At 40.3% G+C, this 20170-nt stretch overlaps 1 protein-coding gene across 5 annotated transcripts in view; it reads left to right on the top strand.

Annotated features, from left to right (window-relative positions):
- The first annotated feature begins 345 nt into the window (after nt 1-345).
- The window catches only part of LOC128770299 (voltage-dependent calcium channel subunit alpha-2/delta-4-like), a 58866-nt gene continuing 39041 nt past the window's right edge, over nt 346-20170 (top strand). For 2 of the 5 annotated variants that reach the window (XM_053884559.1, XM_053884556.1), the window contains exons 1-20: nt 346-874; nt 3700-3781; nt 6100-6216; nt 7043-7102; nt 7182-7344; nt 7439-7570; nt 8861-8921; nt 10394-10544; nt 10739-10813; nt 12772-12861; nt 12939-13052; nt 16060-16138; nt 16981-17114; nt 17251-17268; nt 17897-17974; nt 18179-18259; nt 18890-18964; nt 19303-19389; nt 19461-19532; nt 19725-19786. In XM_053884559.1, the coding sequence (XP_053740534.1) occupies nt 786-874; nt 3700-3781; nt 6100-6216; nt 7043-7102; nt 7182-7344; nt 7439-7570; nt 8861-8921; nt 10394-10544; nt 10739-10813; nt 12772-12861; nt 12939-13052; nt 16060-16138; nt 16981-17114; nt 17251-17268; nt 17897-17974; nt 18179-18259; nt 18890-18964; nt 19303-19389; nt 19461-19532; nt 19725-19786 (1820 nt within the window). In that variant the 5' untranslated portion in view covers nt 346-785. The remainder of the gene's footprint in view (nt 875-3699; nt 3782-6099; nt 6217-7042; nt 7103-7181; nt 7345-7438; nt 7571-8860; nt 8922-10393; nt 10545-10738; nt 10814-12771; nt 12862-12938; nt 13053-16059; nt 16139-16980; nt 17115-17250; nt 17269-17896; nt 17975-18178; nt 18260-18889; nt 18965-19302; nt 19390-19460; nt 19533-19724; nt 19787-20170) is intronic. The other 3 variants (XM_053884560.1, XM_053884558.1, XM_053884557.1) reach the window with 2 other exon arrangements.

Genomic DNA, 20170 nt, shown 5'->3' with positions numbered 1-20170 from the left:
TACGAATATGCGGGTGTGAGATTAATCATCTTGAGTGTGTGTTTCCGTGTGTGAGAGTGGTGAAGCATCATGTCACTGTTGGATTTGGGCTCTCCCTCTTTCAGCCAAACCTGACGTTTTTGTTTGGGGTTTTTTTCTGCTCCTGGTGACTCTGATTGGCTACATGGGAGTCTGTGTGCAGAAATTGTTTTAATCCTCTTAAAGGAACAGAGCTGTCAGCCAGTCAGGAAGTTCGACCCCGCCCTTCTCCCTTCCTCTCTATCTCCACGTCAGCCCCCTCCCTTCATCCCGCTGTCCCTCCCTCCATGGGGAGGAGAAGCCTTAATCCAGGTGGATTATCTCGCAAATTGGGCGACACTAGAGTCAAGCGGCTGCAAAATCCTCCACCCACAGCCATCGCCCTGGTCTCCTAAACGTCTTACTTGACCCACTTCTTGCATCTCTGGTCGTCCCAGGAGAAGATGGAGGAACTTGGAGTCGGTGGAAAGGAAACTTTGCACTCTTCCTGAGGATTAATGAGCATTTCAAAACCGCAGCTGTTCGCCTGAAACATTCCAGAAGTTTCTTTTGGGAGCGTGAGAAGAAGTTGTAGGATGATGCCTGTGGCAGGTTCTTTTTATCCGGACACAAGGGAGGACAGCAACAGTCAAAACTCTACAACCATGTGCATCTCCAGTTTTTCTTCGATATGAAGAAGTCCACAAACTGTAAATGATCTTCTCAAAAGGTCAAAGTTAGTCAGAGACTCAACCTTTCTCCAAAATCTTGTATTCTAAGGAAGCAGGATGGCGAGGAACAGGAAACTCCTTGGTGTTTTGGGATTTTTCTACTTATGGGCCAGTGTCCAGGCTCAGATAAAGATCTCACCTGAGACGTAAGTGTTAACTGTGTACTCTTCCTCTAGTGCAGCTGCCTCATGTCGGTCCTGAGTGTGAACCTCACCTGAGAGACACCTGTAACCCTTAGTGTGGTCTTTGGAACCCGCAATGGAACCCATTGTACTTGCATGCTTTCTCTGTTCACTCGAGTTTCCTCCCAAAGTACAGGCCAGGAAGTTCTACTAAAAATCGGTTCATTCATTGATATGGCGATTATTGGATGCCCATATTACTTATACTTAGCATAATATTAATAAAAAATCATAACTTAAAAGAAAATCAGGGTCTTCACTTTATGATGCAGAGTTTTTGATGTTTTTTTCTTTTCATTTTCCATGTGTTGTCCAAATGTGAAATGCCATATTGCTATATCAGTCTCAGTTAGAGTTTATTTCTATCTCAAACTTCTGCATATAAACAACTCCTCCATTTCAATGTCCTGTCTGGTTTTGAGTAGAGAGGGATGAAGGAAAGGTCTTCAAATATTTGCCCCTTTTTGTCTATGTTCTTTTCCGAGACCACAACTTTGGATTGTTTTCTTATTAGTATGTTCTATCATCCCAAAGTTCTGGTACAAAATACCAGTTACTTGAAAATATCGTACGACTGATTTACTGAATATTGTATTGTATGTCTTGGATTGCGTTTCATGGTAGACATAGGTGGGACATTTTCAGTTGTGTGGTCATTTAAAATTATATCTAGCCTGAACTTTGCTTCAATTGTGTTTTCGATGAAAATTCCAGTCATCTCACTGCTGTCAACTTCCATATCTTCAGGCAATGAATGCATCGACATATTCTTCGTTTTTGTCTTCACCCCTAGTCATGGGTGCACTATATATGAATGTCATCAGTTAAGTGAGTGGCCATTTTCATAATATGTGTCACCCATTCTTATGGCCCAGTGGGCCCTGACACTGCCTCCTAGTTGGTGAGGCTGGCTGTGATCATCTTATTGCTCACCCCTGTCTCCCTAACCATCTATTGCTGTAGAACCCCACAAATCAAAGTTTACTTAACTTTTTCATCAGAGTTGTCACTTTATAAACTGTATAACTTTTATTATTGTTATTTATCTAGTTAGTTCAAATTGTTTTTCTTTCACCAGTGAAAGTTCATTTAGCGTTTATGAATTAATTGGCAACCAAGTTAATCTTGATTTCTACTAAATGTACAAAGCCATGAACACAAATGATCACTATTTTTTACTGCAGTTTATTTGTGTCCAAACCCTCATCTGTGTAATATATAAAATATGTATCTCCACATCACACATCGAATGTCATGTACAATGGTGAAAAACTCAAAAGTACAAATAGACACGTAACATTTCATGATAAAAGGGATTTCCTGGAGCCACTCATCTGACCTAAATCTACTATTATCTGCAGTTGGGTGCCATGGTAATAATAACCAGACAGCTTATTCAGCAATTGCAGCGTCATAACATTTACTCAGAGGTTGATGAGGCAGCAAACAAGAGCATCATTATGTTCCATTTCAGTTTATTAAGAAATGCAAATGGTGTTGTGTATGAATATTCTGGTCATCAATGTTGACAATTTTCGTGTGATTTACACTTTGAGTACATCCTTTCACTTCCCTTCTCACCATCTGGGGTCAGCATGACTCTGGCTACCTGCCACATCCTGTCTCTCGGCTAACATATACAGAGCCAGAGAAGAAACATTTGTCGCACATTTTGTAAAAAATCTTAGGCTTACTGTGTATTTTAGAAAGCAAGCTTTCAACTTCCATTAATGATGCGAGTCCATTTCTACTGTGACGTGGATGAAGAGCAGATTATCCAAATCTCTTTTGTCACTGTCTAACTGATCAACCTTTTTCTCTGCTGGCATTGCATTTGCTAATGTATTATTTCATTGGTTAATAGGTAGATTGTATACTTGCTACCCTGAATTCATTTGTTGCTGCAATCTGCTACAATGACAAAACAAAAGTCCTGTGTGTACTGGACTGGTATATTTGTCAGGGCCATCAGAGGAGTTAGTGAGGGTTTTGCGGGACATGCATGAGGACAGTGGGACAGTTGTAAAGTGTTATCAACCGCAGAACATATTTGAATATTTCATTACAACTGTATTCAAAATGTCTGTAAGAAGGAGCACGAGTAGGAAGATTCAAGTTCGGAGGGGTTTGGCCTTTGTGCAGGTCGCATCCATGCTTTCTGTGGCAACACTTGGCAGCTTTACATGACATGTCCTAATAGTTTCCACTTCACTATTGCTCTGTTCTCACCTCTATTCGTCTTTGTCAGGCATGTGGGATAATGTAGTCAGGACAGCGAGGTTCTACTGTCAGGCTTCTGTTGTGGGGGAAGCAAGGTCTGTTTTTTTTTTTTTAGTGGGAAGCGTGTCATCATTCTGCAGCTTGCATAAATGGGCAGGAAGTTGGTGCTGAGCATTTGGACTTGATGAAGTGCACTTGAAGATGGATACTTGATGCCTAGTTAATTATAAATTACCAACAATCATTAAATCATGACGGTAAAAACACATTAACTCAAAGCCCCCTAACTGCACCGTCAAGTCATTCTAAAACAAACCTTGGATTTATATTTAGTGCTTGAAGTATCGTCCTGTATGCACATCGTCTGTTGAAGTCACACATTCTCTTGGTCTACTGAAATACTTGACTGCAGTTGTTTTTATTTATCCCAAGCACAACACTGCTTATTGAATTCACTTTTAATTCTCTTGCTTGACCCAGTTCCTTTCTTCTGACAACAAGTCTGCTGCTTGTAAGGGTTTCTTGTGTAACTTATCTGTATATGTGTGACAAATATTTCCGTCTTACAGAGTGCAGCAGTGGGCGTCTGTGCTGTCCACACAACTCAGAGACGTCACAACTAAATACTCTGGCTCGCTGCTCCTGCAGAAGGTAAATTGTCTCTCACATACTGGAGTCCTATCGTTTCCACAACCTTTTCTTTAATGGAGCGATTGACAGATATTCCCCAATATAGCAGGACCTCCAGGTTACCATAATTCAAAGCAAAGGTTTTGTCAAGGCATTATAGCCTGTGTGGAGGTGTATTTTCTTCCTGAGAGCGCATGAGCGTCTCCCTCCTCTCACCTGATGGAGCTTCCCAGAATAGGCACATGAAAATACATTGGTGGTTTAGAATCTGAAGTACACAAACTCATACATTTGTGCATTATTTAAAATGATTGTTCTTACTCAGTTTTTCATTTTTATTTTATTCCATGGATAGCACTTTTGATTGAGGTGTTTCCTGAATTATAGGATTTTAAAAGCCATATATTAAGTGGTCCGAGGTCTTATTTTACATGCTGTATAGAAATAAACTGGCTGTCCTCCATTATTTTATTTTATTTTATTTTATTTTATTTCAAAGCACTATTTTATTTTATTTTATTTTATTACTCCCCTTTATTCCCAAGCACTTTCCTAGTTGGTGGGATCCCTACTGACCGAGGCAATAAATTTGATTCTGATTCTGATTCTGATTGTAATCTCTTCACTCATCACAGCTATCACATTATTTACATTACAGCTAGCTTGTCCAGATTGCCAATACTTTTTTGATGGAGGAGAACCAAGCATTAAAAAATGCATTTTCCCTTATTCTTTTCTCTTCTTTTTCTTTGGCTAATACAATAACTGAGAAACTAGTATCATAACATTGTAATTGTGATGTTTGTGCAGAAGCTAATAAGTGTGTGAGGAGTTTAGTGTTTAAATAAGGAATGTTATTTGCAATTAAAATTCTAATCTGCCAAAAAGTATCAAAACATAAACAAAAATGTGGACTTCAAACCTGAAAGACTGAAATGAAAGCCTTAACAGTTCCCAATACCATTATATGAATCACAATACATAGACTCAAAATCTAATACTGTTCCTTGAAATTATACTCTTTCTTACTGGAAACATCACTAGGTCAACGTCTGATTAAAAGTTAACCATTAACCAGACAGATGAAAAAGCAACAAAGACTTCTGCAGTTTCAGTGTAATGATCATCAGAGGCTTTTGGATACCTTCTGAAGTCCGCTGTCATCTTCACTTCTGCTCTGCTCCAGATGGTCTTGGCAGCTGAACAGAGTCTCAAAGGAACATTCCTTGCTCTTATTAAGTTAGAAGAGAAGTAGGGACATCCCTTTTTTCCCTTGGCTGTGATTTTCCTCAACTTCACCTGCTAACTTCAAGCTGTCTGGCAGCTTGTGATCCAGTGTTGGAAAACTCTTTGGCTTGCACTGAAGGAAAAGTGTCTCCAGTAATGCAACCCTTTGTCGGCTCACCGGGTGAAGAGTTGGGAGCGCACGTCTGTGTCTCTGGCATTTTGTTCTGACAGGCACATGACCCTGTTCCTGGTCCACCCTCTTAAAAGCAGCTAAGACTAGTAAAAACACTCTCAAGAAGCCTAGCACTGCCAACAAAGTGACTCCTTGTGGCTGCCATCAACGTCGTCATTATCGGCGCCATCTGGAAAAGAAATGAATCAATCCTGACAAAAATCGGATTCCCTGAATATCCTTAAACCATCTCCTGATGTTGATCTGTGGGGCACGTATTCACAGAATCCCACAGAAATGACATTAATGCCCAGAATTAGGTCCGCACCGGCTTCACCAGCATAAGGATTTGTGTTCTGAATTTAGATCCATTTATCACTGCATTTTAGATTTATCACCAGAGAAACGCTCTTCATCTGCTCTCAATCAAACAAGATCAACTTCAGCAAAATCCTCTTTTGATGTCATCACGAGTGTAGAAGCATTTTGTTTGGACTTTCGTTGGATGTGTAGCGAGTTGAGGCTCTGCTCTCAGTCTTTTCTTTAAGAGCGTGATACCTGAATTAATTGGAATTAAGGAGTCAGTGGTGAGCCTTCAGTTGGTCTGTCTGGTCCACCTGGAGCTGCTGCTTTTCAAGAATGGGAGCTTGTTGTTTCAAAATAACTTGAGGAATGTTGAGAGAAACACCAATTACTGTTTTGCATCAAGCTATTGAAGAATGGCGTGACCTTTGACAACCCTCCGGGGATATGTTTAAAATACTTCAGGTAGGTGGTACCGAAACCAACAGCCATGATACCTCTGAGGTCACTGAGATTATTTTCCTTTAGCTTTAACTTAATGAACATATTTACTGTTCATGCATTAGTTGCTGCTTTGTGATTGGTTGACGCTGAAATATGATCTGATTTTATAAGGAGGTGTCTTCTCTTCTGGCAGAAACTTAAGGATGTGGAGTCCATCGTGAAGATAGTAGAGCTGGATGGAAATGACTTGGTGAAAGACTTCTCTGATGAAATTGAGAGAATGTTGGGGAGCAAGATGAAGTCAGTGAAGGTGAGCAAGACACAGAGCAATGTGAATCAAGCACTCACAGAAAGAGCTTATTGTACCAACAACAAATAACAAATCTGAAATATTTGTTTCATGCCACGATAAAAAAAAGATACATTCATTCATTCATCAGTCACACGAATCACGGCATGTAGCCTGAGTGACTTCTAGTTCATATTTCTACACCTAAATAAACAGAACCTTGGACAGCCACGGGACCTTAGCCAAATGGGAGGCCATTGGAATCAGTGGAAAACTCTGGCTCCGTGGGTGTGAATCCTGCTGTAAACCTGTGCCAACCATTGGATTAGCCAGGTCCCTGAGATTGGCTTTAGTCTTTGGCCCTTCACCAGTTGTCAGTTGCAAAAATATAGCTGAAGTTCAGTTATAGCCATGCGCAAAGGTATGAAACTAACAAGCTTGTCTGGTAGAAAACCGTGGGTTCTCACCCAAATATTAGTTGTTATCACATAGTGGATAAAAATTTGACCTTTTTAAGAAAGTACTCTAAATGCATGTCATATTTCCAGAGCATCTGATGAATGTGGATTAGACAAAATGTCAACAACAAAGAACAATCTCTCACGCTGGATATAATTGTGCGTTCTTTCTCTTTCTTTATCTGATAAAAATACATGACTAACTCCACTGACATTGTATAATGAAGGGTGTGTGCATCTATACTGCGAATATTAGAGGAATGTCATGGATTCTGCTGATGCAGATTGTTTGCAGACATATAAAAATAACATGCTGGATTTTTGTCTTTTATAATGTAGGTTACTGGCTCGTAGTATTTTAAAACCATGACTGCTGTTTTTCCTTCCAGAGACTTGCTGAATCAGCAGAAGATGCCGACCTGTACCACGAATACAACTCCTCCCTACAGGTTGGCGTGAAACTCTGTCCGTGATTTCATCGGTCATTTTCAGACTCACCATCACTTAGTATGTTCTTCTCATTTTCAGTTTGATTACTACAACTCCATGTTGATCAACGCTGTGGATGAAGATGGGAACTATTTTGATTTGGGTGGTGAATTTCTGCTGGAGGAGAATGAACACTTCAACAACCTGCCAGTGAACACTCAGCAGAGCAACATCCAGGTCCCAACCAATGTCTACAATAAAGGTCAATATTACATGATGAGTGCTTATTGACTGCTACACTCTATGTAGCACTCCATTTCCTAAATTTTGTATATATTTTCTATTTTGTTTTACAGATCCCAACATCCTCAATGCCATTTACAACTCAGAAGGTTTAAATGAGGTGTTCATGTCTAACTTCCAGAAGGATCCGACGCTCACTTGGCAGTATTTTGGCAGCAGCACAGGATTCTTCCGGATTTATCCTGGTCAGTTGAAATTCAAGTCACAGTCTTTCACAAGACCTGCTTTACATGCTTTTGCTTTTGTATTTAGATGTGTAAATGCTGCCAAGACTGATGCATGTTTTGGTTATGCTAGCTCTGAGCCCCTTAAGACATCATATCAACCCTATTTTTTATTTGGGTTTCTTTAGGAGACATATATAAATAAATCCAAAAATGTGTCAGGGACTCTTCTGAATTTTAATATTCTTGACTTGACTGTGGTTTCTGACATGATGATGAAGGCATGCTCAGCATTCAAGGATTGAGGGTTTCTGTTCACTTCACCAAGTCCTCCTGCCTCTATGTGTTCAACCAAGACTGTGTGGAATGTGGTTTTGAGTAGGGACTCTCAGAAAATCCCTCACATGTCAATAATGTCACGCACAAAACCACAATAGTGAGATTCATGAGATAAATTCAATCCAATGACATACACAGAGAAGGAAAAAAAAAGATACCGACAGAAGGCCAGTGAAATCTTTCACTCCTGCAGTGCATGCTGGGAAACCTCAATACAAGAGCACAATGAGTACACCATTAGTCTGATGCACATTAGTGGGCATCACTTGTGATCATGAAAACAGGATGTTTGAAGCCAGGATGCAACTTCCGTGAAGTGGAGTGTGACATCGGTCTTTGAGAGGCTTGTCAACCTTGCATTTGTACTTATAGTGATTGCCACCAAATTAAATATGAACTAATTTCTTTAGCATCAGAATCAGCAAGTACTAAATGAAAAAAAAACTATTAATTTGACATAAAACAAATACATTTAACATTTACTGAAACAATTTTCTGCCAGCTCTAAATCAAAGTGTGCTAAACAAATTCACCCTGCCTTCAGTTTGATACCTTTGGTGTGGCTAGTTTGTCACCAGTTCAAGATCACATATCATTTTATTCCCTGTAGTTGAACTCGTGAGCTGATCTGATGAATGCAATGATGTTTTTGCGGGTTATTATGAATTATGAATATTGTAAAGGACTTTGCATCTGCAGTTGCTGAATCAACAAGGCAATGATTCTGCCGTGAACCACAACTGGAGACAGCTTATCATTGCGTTTGAAGCCATCTTTATTTAATCAGGAATCTCATTTTGCCGGAAAGCAATTAACATTTAATAAACTCTCATGGGCAAGCAGAATGAGGACTCGGCAACGTCTCTGTAATGAATATTTTAGATGTCCATCAAGACTGTCCAGTTTGAAGTCTTAGCACTTACACCAGCACAGTTTGAAAACTTATTATTGAAGAAGAAATTTCTCCTTCAGGTATCAAATGGACACCTGACGCCAACGGAGTGGCAGCTTTTGACTGCAGGAACAGAAACTGGTAAGTGTTTGCCTGCCATTCTAACAGTTATATTCATGGAGAATAATTCAGTAGTTATAACGTTTGGAAAACAAAACATTCCTAGTTGTAAAAATCTATATTCAGTGGCTGGCTTATCTCGAATGCTATAATGTATCAGGCACCACTCGTTGGTTGTCCCCCAACACTTGATATCATTTGTGTTACTATGATACATGACATAGAGGTAGCAGGTGGGTGTTACGGCTGATTAAAGCCAATAAAGTGGGTTTGCTCACTGATGGTGGATTATAAGCTATCTACTTATTTGATGGAAACGCTGCAGCAGATGGACTCCTAAGTATAGCTGGGTAATAAAAGCAGCATCTCAGGGAAACACAAGGCAGTCATGTCCAACAACAGCAGACGAAGACACTTAATCGTTCCTCTGAGTCCACGTCCAACAACAATTGGCTGGAAGGACCTGAAAATAAAATCAATGATCTCATTTGTGAGGAGGAAAAGCCAGTTGAACAAACTGCTTTGTTGTGATTGAATCTGCAATTTCACTCTTCAGTCAAAACGATAAAATGTGGACTGAGGCAGCATGTTTAAGTGGAACAGTGTTCACAACAGATGCACCAACCCCTTCATGTTTACTAGGAAATGGTATGATTTTCAAAAAGTACTAAAAACAATGACGACAGGCTCCATGAAGAAAATCCCTACGTAATGCTGCGTTTTCGTCAGACTCGGTCAGATGAGCGGCATCAAGTGGAATCCTGATCCTCTGGAAAAGACGATAAGCTGCATCTCGGTCGGGTCAGTTCAGACCACATGGCACCATATGTGACTGCTCATGCCATCCTAAATTATATTACTGCGCTGTATATGTACCTACAATGCTCATCTCATTCATGAGCATGGTGGAGAGATGACACTTGATGATGGTGTTGAGGTAAAGCATTTAGGTGTTGTGCTGCTCATTGGTCCAAGTTATTTGTCCTATGTATTATATGTATGAATTATACTGCATTAAAATGCTTTGACTGAATGTAGGGAATCACATTTGTTGTGTTCCACTACACAGATGAAGAGTACAGATTTGTTAGTGACACTGTGTAAACGGCAAAAATGAGATGCTAGTTCACCCCTGGCTGAAGAATGTAGGTCAATTTGTTTTTCAAATACATTAATGACACTGACACCTGCTGTGCGTTCACTTTCTAAAGACACAGGAAGAACAAAATGGCTATTAACCTTGAGTAAATTTAAGCATAATCGTATCTTTGGGAATTCAGAACTTGCGAAATTCATCGTCATCGTTTTCCGCAAAATCCAAGCCTACGTAGGCTTGTGTGAAAAATGAATATCTCTCTACTATTAATAGCACTCTTAGTAGCAACAATGGTGATCAAGCATTTGCGATTGCTTGGAATTTGGCTTTCATTTATATCATTGATATTTATACATTTTTTGTCCCTCATCATGCTACATTCCCTTCCTGTTCCCAGGTACATCCAGGCAGCCACTTCCCCCAAAGACATCATCATTGTGGTGGACATCAGCGGCAGCATGAAGGGACTGAAGATGACCATCGCCAAACACACCATCAACACCATCCTGGACACACTGGGAGAGAACGACTTTGTCAACGTTATTGCTGTGAGACAAACACACAGTCAGACCAGCATACATACTTAGGTTTACTGCACACTGGGTTAGAGGAGGCTATTTATGAGCACCTGCAGATCTGCCCTTAATCAGACAGATTACTCCAAGAAACACTGACCTAAAACGACATGTGGTAGCTGTAAATGATCCTAAAGTGTGCGTGTGTGCTTTTTTTGTGAGTGCAGTACACTGACTATGTGCGTTATGTGGAGCCATGCTTTAAGGGAACCCTGGTGCAAGCCGACTTGGACACCAGAGAGGTAAGCACATTATCTTCTTCATGAAAGCTTAGAGAGCTAGTGAGACATATAAACCGTGGCACACACACACACCAAGATCGTCCTGACAACCTCCTGACCTAATTCTTGAAGCAACACCAAAAGCCAAGTCCACTTGTGCTGGAATTGTTAGTGAAAAAAAGCTAAAAGGCACCTGCCCTGTCAGCGGCCTGTGAGAGTTGCCACAAAGCCCCTACAGTCAAAGTGCAAGCCTTAACTCATTTTGATAAGTAAATTAGAGTGTTAGAAGGTGTTACACCATGCGTCCCTTGGTCTGTCGCAAATCACCTTGTTTCATTACTATCAATTTGCACTGATTGAATCCAATTTCAGAATCTTCGGAAGTGTCAAGACATTCAGAAACATGCGCATATAGACCCCTAGTGGTAGTTGAACACTATCGCTTCTGGAACTTTTTGTTCTTTTTTCCTTCGTTCTTGCATTCTTGAGAAAGAATAGTTACTCTCTTACCAATGTATTTTTAGTATCTGAATGGCCACTTGTTTGAGCTCCCCCACTGGGCCCTCCCACTCCCACTCCTCACGCTGCATAGAGCGGCTGTCAGCTCCTCTGACCCGTAGCATCGGATAGATAAACATGGTGTTTGTACAGTCCTCTTCTGCCAGCTTACTCATCCTTTTCATTCAGATCTTTTGGGCTTTTCCAAGGTCTTATTTGTTGATTAAAAGGCACTCTAAGTGACCTTGCTATTAATTTGAGATGTTGAATTAACTCACTTTAATATGTCTTTAATTTGAACTTTCACCCATGGCAACCTTGGCTATGTCCTGTGGCCACTATGCCACAGTATTAATGCATGAACATAGCTCTTTAAGTTCGCATAAACTCATATTGAATCAACATGCACATGTTTTAATGACATTAAACACATTCACTTCACACTTGATTATGTCTGCAAAGTCAGATTTTCCGGATTTTCCTCAATGATAATAATAATAATAATAATAATAATTTAGATATTTATATCAGGCTTGAGCACTACACCCCCAGAATTTCTGTGCACATGCCCGGAGACATTGGTCAGTTAGAGCACTAATTTTGATTCAGAACATCCTGGTGTGCATGCGTTAGGACTTTGTTCCCTTCTGTGTTTGTTTGCTTGTTCTTCGGTTACTCAGTGACCTTGTCCAGTTAAGACACAACAAGTCGGAAGACTTGACTTATTAAAACGTAACATACAATTGAATCGATGCACCAAACTATGGTTAAGTATATTTACTGACGTTGAGAAGTTTTCTGCTGCTGCTGGCAGTGTGTCTGTTGAGTAGGTTCCCTAACTCTAATGCTGCCTACCATCTGATTGAGCTCATTGTACTCAGAATATTTTTAACACTAATGATATACATAAAATGCATGTAGCGCTATATTGCCATTAATAAAAAGAAGTCACAGTGTGAGGCTAGGTGGAGGTATTCGCTGTCCCGATGTCTTTCTTGTGAAAATGCTTTCTATTAGCTTGACACACGATAATGTTGAGTTTTTCAGAGGCCACTGATTAAATAGAGGCTATTCACCTACCAAGTGAGTCAAAAAATATTTATTTTAGGGCTGGCAACAAACATTTTTCATTGCACCGATTCCTCTTGTGATGTTGTGAGCAAAACATCCATGTTGAATGAGACTGAAAAAATGGACAGAAAATTTGTTTGAAAGGACTTCTGGATAGAAGTAGACCACTTTTCTATGCTTTTCTATCATTGATGCACTTATACGCATCTGCATTAAATCTTATAATTCTGGTGTAAAATATTAAATGTGATTCATTGATTACAAAACTTGTCATTAATTAGAGCACAAGAAAAAGCTTTTCTAGGTAAAACTTAAAACCATAGTCTACTTTTCCTGTGGAGTAACAGATAAATGAATTCATTGAATCATGCAGCAAAAACTGCCGCTCTAACATTGCGTCTGTGTAACAGCACTTCAAGGTGTTGGTGGATGAGATACATGTAAAGGGAGAGGCTAAGATCAAGAACGCCATGAAGGAGTCCTTCAAAATTCTCAATGAGGTGCGTAACGTTTCTGGCATTATCAGATGAAATCATTTGCAGTAGCTTTGCTTGGTTTAACTGTGTTTTCATTCCAGGCCCGGGCGAATGGTCAGGGCAGTATGTGTAACCAGGCCATCATGTTGATCACAGACGGAGCAATGGAGGACTTTGAATCCATCTTTGAGGAGTTCAATTGGCCAGATCGCAGGGTAAAGGCCTGTCTCTGTAGAGATGTTTTGTTGTGTAGCAGAGAGCAGCTCTGAAAAGCGAGTGTTCCACAGCTGAGGAATGGCTGAACTCTGGCTGCATCCCAATTCTACCACTTTGTCTTACCCATTCCCTTTCGTCTTCCCCTCAGCCCTCAAAAACGAACATCATGGGCAAGGGGTAAAAAGAAATGGGACACAACTGGATCAACCGTTGCTGCTGACTGAATGCGACATTAGCAGAAGTGACAGTGAACAATATTCAACTGCTATGTCTGCTATGTATGTAAGAAACATCATACAGTAATTAGATTTTTTTATTTTTGTTGTTCCATATTTACATTAAACACAAGTATAAATAATGTGTATTAATAGACCCAACAGGAGTGACTACAACAGGAGTTAATATACAGATGCAACTGAGCCGTTGGACTAATGGCTAACATGCAAAGTAGTTTTGTAGTGTGCTTAACTTGGGACGTCCAGCTTATTAGCAGTCCCCGTACTGTCAGGTGCTGCATTTCTTTGGCCACCTTGTGGAAGGTACGATGGGCAGAAGACAAAGGTTTTTCACATGAAATAACCAGTGGAATCACCACGTCATCAGCGCCAAAGCGATCGCAAACCCACAGAGCACTCAGACAATGAAGTTAACAGTTAGCACGGGTTTAATACAAATAACACAAAAAATACACACACAATAAGGAGAACAGAAGTCGACGACACCAGAAACAAAGCGCGGAGGACAAACACGAAAGGAGGGGATAAACCTGAAACAGAAAGCAGGTGTAAGAGATACAAAGACTGAAAATGGGGACGACTGAGAAGCACACTCGGATACAACTCTCACGAGGCTAAGATAAACTAAGAACGCTCGGTAGTGGTTAAACATACACACAAACCCACAATGATAGAACTAAAAAGGCGAGTAAACAACACTCGAGAAAAGAACGCGGAGGAGAACGCGGAGAAACAGGGATATAAACAGTGTCACTAGAAGACAAATTAACAAGAGAGGCCTTGACCATTAGACACGAAATCAGACCATCTGGCAAATCAGACTGGAACTCAAGGGTAGATATCCATCCAGGTGTGATTAGCGGAATGAGTCCCAGCTGCGTTGCCACAAAGTTAGAGAGAACAAGATACAAAACAGGAAACACGGAACGGGAAAACAGGAAGTGACAAGGTAGAAGTACAGACAAAACACAGAACCTAACACATATGTTTGTACGCCGATCTTTTTTTAAACTTCAGACTAGCGAGTGGTTTATCATAAAAGTTGTGTTTTTTCACACGCTTTGTCATCTTACCCCTCGGTTTCAAGGGTGCATCGTGAAAATCTTCTTTTTAAGGGGTATGTGACCCCTTCCCCTGAGCCAACAGAGAATTGGCACATCCTTTGGTATCGCATGAACGAGGGGGACGAAGGGGAAAGGGGGAGTATTGGGATGCAGCCTAAGTCTTTCATGGCAATAGACAACTCACTAGACAAACTGGTCTCTTCAAATTAGTGACAGGCTGATGGGGCTTCATCAAGCAGTGTACTCATTTTCAGACCTCAGTGGGTAGTGGCTCTGGGTTTAAATATGATGTGCTATTTCATTTAAATGGTTGCTCTAACCCTGACCTGGGCATCCAGGGTGGTGCAGGTTTTTTTTCCAACCGATCTTCAATACACAGTTTAATCATTGAGGTTTCAGCTGAAACAAGCAACAGCAGACTGATAATCCAGCAATTACACTCCTAAGATACACTATATTACCAGCTTTGACTCACATATGAACTTGAGTGCCATCCCATTCCTACCCATAGGGTTCATTATGATGTTGGTCCACCTGTTGCACCTATTACAGCGTCAACTCTTCTGGCAAGGCCAGTTTGAGGAGTGTGTTTATCGGAAAAACGCATTGGTGAGGATGTTGATTGAGAGGGCCTGGCTCTCAGTCTCCGCTCTTCATCCCAAAAGTGTTCTATTGGGTTCAGGTCAATAGTCTGTGCAGACCACTCAAGGTCATCCACACCAAACTGTCATTCATGTCTTTATGGACCTTGCTATGTGCACAGTCATGTTGGAAGAGGAAGGGCCCCGCTCCAAACTGTTCCCACAAGGTTGGGAGCATGGGATTGTCCAAAATGTTTTGGTGTCCAGAAACATTCAAAGTTCCTTTCAATGGAACTAAGGGGCCAAGGCCTTGTTCTGAAAAACAACCCCACACCATAACTCCTTCAAACCCAGACTCATCCATCAGATTGCCAGATGGAAAAGTGTGATTCATCACTCCAGAGAAAGTGTCTCCACTGCTCATTAGTCCAGTGGCGACCTGCTTTACACCAGTGTGCTTTGAATTGCACTTGGTGATGTATGGCTTGGATGCAGCTGCTCAGCCATGGAAGCCCATTCCATGAAGCTCTCTGCGTACTGTACTTGGGTTAATCTGAAGGCCACATGAAGTTTGGAGCTCTGTACCAATTGACAGTGCAGAAAGTCTGTGACCTCTTCGCACTAAGTGCCTCAGCATCCACTGACCCCTCTGTCAGTTTACATGGCCGACCACTTCAATGCCGAGTTGCAGTTTTTCCCAAACTCTTCCATTTTCTTACAATAGAGCTGACAGTTGACTGTGGAATATTTAAAAGCGAGGAAGTTTCATGAATGGATTTGTTGCACAGGTGGCATCCGATGATAGTTCAATGCTTCAATTCACTGAGCTCCCAAAAGCGGCCCATTCTTTCACAAATGTTTGTCAAAATAGTCTGCAGGACTAGGTGCTTGATTTGATACACCTGTGGCCAGGCCAAGCGATTTGGACACCTGATTCTGATCATTTGGATGGCTGAGCAAATACTTTCGTTAATAGTGTGTACATGATTTATGAAAAGTTGTCTTCTTGATTGGTTGGAATAAAAACCTGCACCATTTTTTTTGTGAAACACATTTAATTTCTCCTTCTATTAGTTCCCCTACATGCTATTTTTATGTCTTATTGTACTGTGTTTCTGTGGTCAGGTGAGAGTCTTTACCTACCTGATCGGCAGAGAGATGACGTTTGCCCAGAACACCAAGTGGATCGCCTGCAATAACAAAGGTTTGCCTAAATTGAATGTGCACCAACAGTAAGTTTAGGACATTCTGATTATATCTTGCGGTTGAAATGTCGGAAACCTTCATCCAAATCTGACAATAGCCATCAAAGATGCTGAATTCTGTCATTTCTTCTTGCTTTACTGATTTATGCGCTGTCTTGCAAAAGGTTTCTTTTTGTTTTAAACAATTTTGTTTTATACATTTCGATATAATTATTCATGAAATAAAAATCTTCAATTGGCTTTGCTAAAAGTGGGAAACTATGCACAAATCATTCAATACTATCAGCAGGAGACAACAGTACGTACAGGAAGGAAATGTTTGGTCCAGGGAGTCCACATTATATATTAGTGAGGTATCAGAACAAATGAACCATGCGCTGTTTGCAGACAACACCTATTTGATCAACAGTGGAGATACAAAAATATGCCATATGCTTGAACCACACTGACACAAATGTGCACTGTAATAGTGGGAGTGAAAATGTGGAACTCACTGACAAAGGAAGTGAAAAACCTGCACAGCATGAGACATATTTTCAAGAAAGTGCATCTGATACAGAAATTGCTAGGTTACACTGGATAAGAGACTTCAGAGATCAGAAGCAAATGGCAGACAGTAGCACATAACACAACACTAAAAGATGAAATGTGGCTTACACTATATGTAATGTGTGTAATGTGTAGTGTAATATAATGCAAAGAAATGTAAGTGGGCTCTAAGTATGATCTATTAGATCAATATAATATGATATAATATAAATATGATTAATCTTTTAACCATTTAAAAGGGCCTTTGCATCTTCCAAGCTTCACAGAATGTTGTTTGTTTACACGCCTCCAGGTTATTACACCCATATATCCACACTGGCTGACGTGCAGGAGAACGTCATGGAGTACCTGCATGTGCTCAGCAGACCTATGGTCATCAACCATGACCATGACATCATCTGGACCGAGGCCTATATGGACACGGTGGTGAGCTGACTTAGTACTGTTGCTTTGCTTTGTGGCACACTCCTCCTCATCATCATCATCTTCATCCTGTTTTGCTTTTCATCCGTGTCTGTTCTCATCCTCAACATCGGCGTGTCTTCCACTCTCTCCTGGGAAGCTTCCAAATACTGAGGAGGTAATGTTTAAAAGCTATTGCGTTACAGAGCTTCCACATGGAGTTATGTAGAACTGTCCAACAAATCAGTGCAGCAGCTACATCTAATGTCTATTTGTAGAAATGCGAATGAGACATTTATTTTAGTCCCCAAGATAGAAATCCCCTTATTATTTTTTTTTTAGATTAGAAATTAAAGTAATAGTAATAATAAACATTTAAAAAACCTAGTACAACATTCAGTGTTTGCAGTAGATACATTTTTTAATATTTCATTTCATTCTCTTCTTGTCTCTTGGTATCTTGGTAGTTTCCATTGACATATACAGTACATTACATATGCTATATGCAACATTCCATGAGCCATATAGAGAAATTGATTGGAGCATATTAAAGAACAGCTCTGTATATGTATCTTCATATAAGGAACAAATGATGTGATGCTTTTTAACTGATGCCGGTCATGTTTTAGTGTGGCCTGGCTTGGTATCCATTTCCAATGTGGACCCGCTTACATTTTTTTTTATACTGTCCTGTTTATGCATAATGTCATGTCATCCACTCACATGGAGTCACAGCCACATTTGTCGAGCAGATTCTCATAATCAAAATAATGCATGAGATTTTTTATTGATTCATGATTTCTCAGCTCTTCAGCACCAAATCTCAAAGTCTCCTACTGATGACTTCGGTGGCCATGCCAGTGTTCAGCAAGAAGAAGGAGACGGTAGGAATTTGATACGCAGTATACATTGAGATATTGTGTGATGCCAAACTCCCATTTTCAGAGTCAGAGACAGCCTTTGTTTGTCATTGCACCACAAAGCAGAATCAACAAAATGTTAAATAGGACTCCTATTTCATCAAAATATGCTGAATGTGAAAAAGTGGCGTCATAGTTTTTATCTTGAACCGGTACTATTTTCTTCAGCTTTCCCATGGCATCCTTCTGGGTGTGGTCGGCACAGACGTTCCACTTCTAGAAGTGATGAAACTGGCACCGCTGTATATGGTGAGTTTGACTCCTCATGATCTGATTATGATCCATGTCAACTCTTTGCATTAAAACTACCTGTTGGTTTCTCTCACCATAAACTTAACCATCCAAAACAAATGGCTGAACTTAACCAGGATTCTAAAACAAACTTTAAACTTAATTGTCATGACCTTGTTATTTTGAAGCTTGACCTTCTGGGGTCTGGCAAAAGGACCCCTCGATGGGCCTCACAAGGAGGTGTTTTTGTCAAAATTGGTCCTCAGTAGGATAGATAAGCCTAAACACACACACACACACAACTTTAATTGTGCTTTCTTTCACATTGTTGAGCAGTTAAATTTTGTCCTCAACAATGTAGAGCTTGGAAAATATGAGTTGCTTCTAAATGGCTGATCGATTGTGTTGAAGTCAGTGTGTCATGGAGTCATATCTGCAATCTTTTATTAAGTATTTGTGTCGAGAGGATCAAAGTTATGTAACTATATTGAGTGTGTTTAATACATGTTCAATCATCTTTGTTATTTGCAGTCATCTTTGCCTGGCGAACAAGACATTTGCCCCAGATAAACTGGATTATTCCCCCACTTGAGAATTAAAAATGAATACATAAAACCCACTGATGAAAGTCTGTATTTTTTCCATCAGGTGGGGCCTCATGGTTATGCCTTTCTCATTACCAACAATGGTTACATCCTGGCACACCCTGACCTTCGTCCCCTGGTGAGCACATTTTGGCAGAGACTAATCTGCAAGTGACTTCAAAAGAAGCACATTGACAATACATATGTATCTTAAGAGGAATTATTTTTATCACACAGTGACAGTGATTTTCCCTGATGATTTTAGCAAAATGTTAGATCTGCCACATTGAACTGAGAAGAGATTTAGGTCAGAGAGAGTGGAGCAACGTGGATTTATTAGAATGAATCTCATGGTGAAGCAGATGTCCTGGAGGGCAAGGTGAGAAGGGTATTAGGCATTTATAATGATGGTGTTACAGGACAAACACACACGCATGCAGCCACACACACATTAATCGTGACTGTGTTCCTCTGCAGTACAAAGATGGAAAGAAGTTAAAGATGAAGCCGAACTACAACAGTGTTGACCTGTCGGAGGTGGAGTGGGCGGACACAGATGATCTGGTAAATACAACAGTCAATTTAAATGTGATGTAGTTTGGAATAAATGCTGTGAGTTGGTGTCTAAATCCCAGCTCAGGACTGCCATGGTAAGAGGAGAGACAGGCAGCCTAAGTCTGGACGTCAGGGCATCGGTGGATAAAGGGGTAAGTCACAGCATCCTGGATTCAGATTAAGCAGAGATTTAAAAAATGAGTACATTTGTCTTTGTTTACTCTGCACTGGCCCCTCTACCTTCATCACCTGAGAACCCTCACATGTCCCGTCAGTAGTCGAGTGAAGGACGAGTACTTCTTTCTATAAGTGCTGAAGTTAACTCTCCCAATTTCCTTTCACAGAAACGTCCTTTATACCTGGTGAATGAGTATTTCTACACCAACATTGATGACACTCCTTTCAGGTATGGAAAGTGCTGTAGCCGCTTTGTACCAACTCATGTCTAAACTTGAAAACTTGAAAACAAAGCTAGTATTTCTGAAATCACATACAGTAGAGCTGAAAGCCTGTTTTGTGTGCAAGCAATTTGTTTAATGTTAGATTACTTGTAGTTTACAATGAAGGGTGACAGAGGTGAAGAGGAGAGTGCAGGCTTGATGGAATGGTGGAGATGATGAGAAAGGAGGGACACTTTGAGAGACAGCAGTGCGACCTGGTAAAAGGAATGTAGGCATTTAAAAAATATAAAAAATATATATTGGCTGAAATAAAATTGGAAAGGAAACTAAAATTGGCATTGAAAAATGTACATCAACAATACGGACATTTATATAATTTGCTAGTTTTG

Source organism: Synchiropus splendidus, chromosome 14 (genome assembly GCF_027744825.2).
Source record: "Synchiropus splendidus isolate RoL2022-P1 chromosome 14, RoL_Sspl_1.0, whole genome shotgun sequence".
NCBI classification, from domain to species: domain Eukaryota; kingdom Metazoa; phylum Chordata; class Actinopteri; order Syngnathiformes; family Callionymidae; genus Synchiropus; species Synchiropus splendidus.
Note: the sequence above shows the minus strand (reverse complement) of the source record. Positions and strands in the feature narration are given on the sequence as shown.